Source organism: Perognathus longimembris, chromosome 3, assembly GCF_023159225.1.
Source record: "Perognathus longimembris pacificus isolate PPM17 chromosome 3, ASM2315922v1, whole genome shotgun sequence".
NCBI classification, from domain to species: domain Eukaryota; kingdom Metazoa; phylum Chordata; class Mammalia; order Rodentia; family Heteromyidae; genus Perognathus; species Perognathus longimembris.
In genome coordinates this window covers 69,328,106-69,334,105 of record NC_063163.1, presented here as the reverse complement: position 1 = coordinate 69,334,105, position 6,000 = coordinate 69,328,106, and the positions used below count along the sequence as shown (strand labels likewise).

Here is a 6,000-nt window from a genome sequence, read left to right as displayed (position 1 = left end):
AGTTATAGGTGATTAGGCTTGAGGTCCAGTGCAGAAAAAACTTTATCTGATGTCCTTACAAAGCTGTGTTGGGGACCCCAGGTCTGCCCTGCTCAAGGCTGAGCTGTATGTCTTACCTTCTAGGATGATAGAAAAGAAGCAGAATGTGGTCATGCTAATGGGATCTATTTCCTGAATATGTGTGTGTGCGTGTGTGTGTTTGTGCGTGTGGCGTGCTGGTACCAGGACTTGAACTCAGGGCCTAGGCACTGTTCTTAGCTTTTTTTGGGGGGGGGGCCAGTCTTGGGGCTTGAACTCATCGTCTGAGCACCGTCTCTGGCTTCTTTTTGCTCAGGACTAGCACTCTACCACAGCACCACTTTCAGCCTTTTCTGTTTATGTGGTGTTGAGGACTTGAACGCAGGGCATCATGCATGCTAGGCAAGCACTATACTGCTAAGCCACATTCCCAGCCCCTGTTCTTAGCTTTTCTACTCAAGGCCAGGGCTCTACCACTTGAATTATTACTTTTGTCCTGTGTTTTGTATTTTGGTGGTTAAAGTGGAGATTTGAGTGTCACAGACTCTCTTACTGGAGCTGACTTCAAACTTTGATCCTTAGACCTCAGCCTCCTGAGGTAGGATTACAGGTGTGAGCCACTGGTGCCCAGCTTCCTGATCACTATTTACCTGTTGAATTAGTTCCATTCCAAGGCTCTGTCTACATTTAATGCTCAGCTCTGAAAGAGGGGCTTTGGGGAATCTTTTTAACCCCCAAACTGAGCTCAGAACAGTCGGGTCAGTTGCTCAAGATTGCACATCTCTGATGGATCTGCTTTCTGTTGTTTCTGTACAGATCCAGGCCTTGTTACATAACTCACTTATAAAGAAGAAAAAGATGGAAAAGGCAAAACCAGTTTTGCATAGGGCAAAAACCCTAATGTTAAGTCAGGCGCTGGTAGCTCTAACCTGCAAGCCTAGCTACTCAGAAGACTGAGATCTGAGGATCATAGTTCCAGAGGCTGTAAGACTCTTTATCTCCATTTAATGAGCAAAAAGCTGGAAGTGAAACTGTGGCACAAGTGGTATAGCACCAGCCTTGAGTGGCAAAAGTTAAAAGAGACAGCTCCCAGGCTGATTTCAAGCCCAGTACTGGCACAAAGCCAAAACAAATAAAAAGGGAAACAAAACAAATGTTGGAAGATGCTTGGCCTGTTAGGAAGAGAGTGGAGAAGACCGCCAAGGCTGGAATCCTAGATTGAGCATTCGGGGCCGCAGGCAGATGAGCTGGGCTTCATTGGCATCAGATGAGTGGTGTTTTCCTGGCCTCTCTTGAGGACTCACACAGCTTGGCACTCTCTGGAATGTGGTGACCCTAGAAATGATGTAAGGATGCTCCAGAAGATGCCATTAAGGAGAGGAAGCAGTTACTTTTGTAAATCTAATACTTTCCGTTTACACGAGGGAGAAAGGTCAAGTTTGATGATAACCCTGTTTATAATAATCCTTTAGACCTTCCAGGAGGAATGTCTAAACCCACCTCTGGTTACAGAAAGATGGGAGTGATTGGGTCCAGGTGGGTGAATGTGGGTTTGCGAAGAGCGATGCTTCTTCAACTTGACTTGCTGGGCCGGCAGAGCGATTCAAACACAACTTTGTCCTGGGGAATGAGTGAAATCTACAAAACGGTTAATCTGCGCCTGCGGGAGGCGAGGGGCGTGGCCCGAGACTTCCAGTCGCGGCGCGCGCAGGCGTTACTGGTCACGTTGGGTCACGTGAGTGCGCAGGCGCATTTCCGCGCAGCTCCGCTCCCTTACACAAAGCCCAGACGCAGAGAAAATGGCGGCAGGGGTCGAAGCAGCGGCGGAGGTGACGGCGACGGAGCCCAAGATGGAGGAAGAAAGCGGCGCGCCCGGCGTGCCAAGCGGCAACGGGGCTCCAGGTCCGAAGGGGTGAGTATTCCACGGTTCGTTGCTCCCGGTCGGGCTCCCTGGCGCCGGCCTTTCCCTCAGCGCGGCCTCGGCCCAGGCCTTTCCCTGCAGGTGGTGGCCCAGGCTGGTGGTGGCCCAGGCTGTGAGGCGGGATCCGGACGCCCCGGGGTGCGTCTCCAGGATAGTTTCCTACCGTCGCCAGGCCTTAAGTACCTCAGGGTCTGACCGACGCCGTCGGCGGTGCAGCCGCTGCGCGTAGCGGGGTGATGGCGCGGGTTCTGGAGTTGGAGATTTCTGAGTTTGAGACCGGCTTGCTTCTGAACTGATCTTGGGCGAGTGGCTTCAACTCCCCCCACCCTCCTGTGGGTCTTTCGGTCTCCGGTCTCAGTTTCCCGAGCCTAAGAGTTAGGGCGGGGGGAGGGGGAGAGTGCGCGCGCGGACCCTCCCGCGCGATCCGCCGGGGCTAAACGGCTGTCGAGCAGAGTTGGGGATCCTACCCCACCCCCCGGCTTGGTACTTGCCTCGGAACCTTCCGGATCGGTCCGGTCCGACTGAGTCCGCTGATGCTTCCCGCGCCGCCCCTCCGGTGCGCAGTTGGTATTAGTAGAGACTTGCTATTCTGTTGAGGGAGGAAAATAACTCCGTTATTTAGGATTATCCATTTCCACACTCCTATCATCTTTCAGAGCCCTGCTTTGACCTCAGTCTGGGGTCCCTGTCATTTTTGTTGTTTTTGTTGCTATTTTTGTTTGTTTCCTTAAGGGAGGAAAGAATCAGCTGTGTTCGCTCAGACCTCAACTCACTGATAGCAATCACTTGAGAGAAAGGCTGAGAAGGGTTTTGGCTTCAAATGCAAGCAGCCCTGGGCACACAATGCGCATTTCGTTTCTCTCATTTCCCACCCCCCATCCTCTAGTTCCTTACATAGATTTGCCATTCTTCATTAAGTGTGCAATTCGGTGACATTGGGCACTTTGCCAGTGTTGTGTTGGGCAGTTATCACCACTGTCCTTGTCCTGAACTTTGTTTTCATCCTCTGGAGTAAAATGTAGCCATCAGATACTACCCCTCTCCCCCCAATTTCCTGCTGTGCTTTGCTCAAACTTTTTAAGGTAATACACTCTGCAGATTGAAAGTAAATGTATTTGATACACTGCCAGTTGAAAGTAAATGTATTTAAGCACTTAGGCGTGCACTGAGTACTGGCTACTTTGCTGTATGTTTCCTCTGTAAAAAAATTCCAGAGTCATCTTAGGTGAGGAAGAAAAACATAGTTTCTGGTCCTTGGGAGTCAAGAGAAAGGGCTGGGAATGTAGTTGTTGACCCCCTTGCCTCTTGCATGTCAAGGTCCTGGGTTAAATCTTCAGCTCTGAGAACAACAACAAAACAGCGGCAACAAACCAAGAGAAAAGTGCCCTCTAAGTATTCCCAACACTTTATTTTTTGGAAGCCTCTGGGTAGGGATGTACCTTTCTACCTTTTTTCTGGTGTTGATGCTGGGGGTGAAATTCAAGATCTTGAACACGTTATAGTTAAGTGCTGTACTACTCAGCATTCCTAGCTTCATTTTTACTTTTTTCAGCATTTGTTTCCAGGAGTCTTGCTGAGGGGCCTATTTTGAGGGCTTTAAGATACCTTTATTTCCACATAGGAGTATTGCTAGAACCTTTCTAGTGAGAGTTAAACTTGTTACATATTATAGCGCTGGGCTACATTTGCTAAGCATATTTTCCACTGCCATTTCCAAATAGCCATCTTGTAATGGAATCACTCTGGCAAATCACTTGTTTTATCTTTTGTTGAAAAGACTGAGCCTGGCTTTAATAGAGGATACCTCTATGCCAAGGGGAAAATGTACCTTTGCAACTATAAAGTTCTGGAAGGACAAACTCTTCAGAAGCCTATACCTTGAGGCGGGAGATCAGTTAATATTTTTTTTTTTTTTTTTTTTTTTGGCTAGTCCCGGGCCTTGGACTCAGGGCCTGAGCACTGTCCCTGGCTTCTTCCCGCTCAAGGCTAGCACTCTGCCACTTGAGCCACAGCGCCGCTTCTGGCCGTTTTCTGTATATGTGGTGCTGGGGAATCGAACCTAGGGCCTCGTGTATCCGAGGCAGGCACTCTTGCCACTAGGCTATATCCCCAGCCCCCAGTTAATATTTTTGTAGTGATTATGCTGTGGAAGTTGCAGGTAGACTGGAACTCCACCCTCTACTACTGTTTAGGGGCCAGGAAGAAGTGGATAGAATGATTGAGATGAGGTAAAGACCAGGGATTTTGTGTGTGCTTTATTTATTAAATATTAAATAGAATAATTAAATTTTTTTTTTGTCTTGGATCTCGGGACTTAGGGCCTGAGCACTGTCCTTGGCTTCTTTTTCCTCAAGGCTAGCACTCTACCTCATGAGCAACAGTGCCACTTCAGGCCTTTTCTGTTTATGTGGTGCTGAGGAATTGAACCCAGGGCTTCATTATGCTAGGCAAGTGCTCTACTGCTAAGCCACATTCCCAGCCCCCCTCCCCCCACATTTGCTTCCCCCTCCCCAGGTTTAAGTTTGATATCACACACACACATACACACACACACACACACACACACACACACACACAGAGTCTGATTTCACCTATTCCCTGATTAAATGGTTGTTTTAAAAATAAAAATGTATAGTTAGTATAGATTTCAGAGTCACTACTGCTAGTATTAACTCCTGTGGTTGAGAACTTGTGTTTTTTCTTGTGGTACTGTGGATCAAGCCAAGGCCTTGAGCATGTTAGACAAGGACCTTGCTATTGAGCTACATTCCCAGTGGGAAATGATGAGGTGGAGTCTCTCTCTCTCTCTCTCTCTCTCTCTCTCTCTCTCTCTCTCTATGTATGTATGACAGTCCTAAGGCTTGAACTCATGGCCTGAGCACTGACCTTTTTTTGCTCAAGGCTAGTGCTCTGCCACTTGAGCCACAGTTCCACCCAAGTCTGGCTTGGTAGTTTAATAGAGATAAGAGTCTCATGGAGTTAACTACTCAGGCTTGGTTCAAACCTTAGCCCTCAGACCTTAGCCTCTTGAGTAGTTAGGATTACAGATATAAACCATCAGCACTGGCCTCTTTTACTCCCCCCTCTTATAGGGCTTGAACTCAGGGCTTGGGCACTGTCCTTGAGCTCTTTTGTTCAAGGCTAGCTCTCTACCACTTTGAGCCATAGCTCCACTTCCTATTTTCTGGTGGTTAATTGGAGATAAGTCTCATTCCTGCCTGGACCGGCTTTGAACTAAGATCTCAGATTTCAGCCTCCTGAGTAGCTAGAATTACAGGCATGAGCCACCAATGCCCGGCTCTTCCTTCCTTCCTTCCTTCCTTCCTTCCTTCCTTCCTTCCTTCCTTCCTTCCTTCCTTCCTTCCTTCCTTCCTCCCTTCCTCCCTTCCTCCCTTCCTCCCTCCCTCACTCCCTCCTTCCCTTCTTTCCTTCCTTCTTCTTTACCATGCAGCCCAAAACCCTACCTTGGTTTCTCAAATTTTGGGATTACAGGTGTTCCGTTACCCCAAAACAGGGTAACTTGATGTTTGACTCTAGGAGAGGCCATGCTTACACTGCTGCCATATATTATTCCGGTAGCCTCTCAACAGTCATTTGAATTGGTTTATTCTACCCAGGCTCCCTTTGCTTCCCCACTCTTTTAAAGATGGATGCTGTACTTTAAAAAGTGAAGGCATACTTAGTGAAAAGGATTTTTGAGGACACTAGATTATGAGTACAAGATTGGGATTTGTAGTTGATTTGAATGCATGCTGTCAGAGCTTTGCTTTCACCTTGTCTTTGATTTTATTCATGACCAGGGAAAGAGATCCCAGGGCACAGAGATCTACCTGTTTTGCTTGTTTTGTTTTGGTGGCAGTTCTTCCATGGTTTTCAGTTATAGAGTTTAAGGCTGAATTGTTTGAATTGGGCTCAATGCTTAGGTTTCCCCAGCTAGAGATTTTTTTTTGGCCAGTCCTAGGCCGTGTGAATTCAGGGCCTGAGCACTGTCCCTGGCTTCTTTTTTGCTCAAGGCTAGCACTCTGCCACTTGAGCCACAGCGCCACTTCTGGCCATTTTTC

General features: G+C 48.0%; 1 protein-coding gene across 6 annotated transcripts in view; it reads left to right on the top strand.

Moving 5' to 3' along the window:
* The first annotated feature begins 1,717 nt into the window (after window positions 1–1,717).
* Hnrnpm (heterogeneous nuclear ribonucleoprotein M) overlaps window positions 1,718–6,000 on the top strand; it is a 42,529-nt gene continuing 38,246 nt past the window's right edge. Inside the window, exon 1 of one of the 6 annotated variants that reach the window (XM_048342082.1) lies at window positions 1,718–1,930. In XM_048342082.1, the coding sequence (XP_048198039.1) occupies window positions 1,818–1,930 (113 nt within the window). In that variant the 5' untranslated portion in view covers window positions 1,718–1,817. The remainder of the gene's footprint in view (window positions 1,931–6,000) is intronic. The other 5 variants (XM_048342083.1, XM_048342085.1, XM_048342081.1 and 2 more) reach the window with 5 other exon arrangements.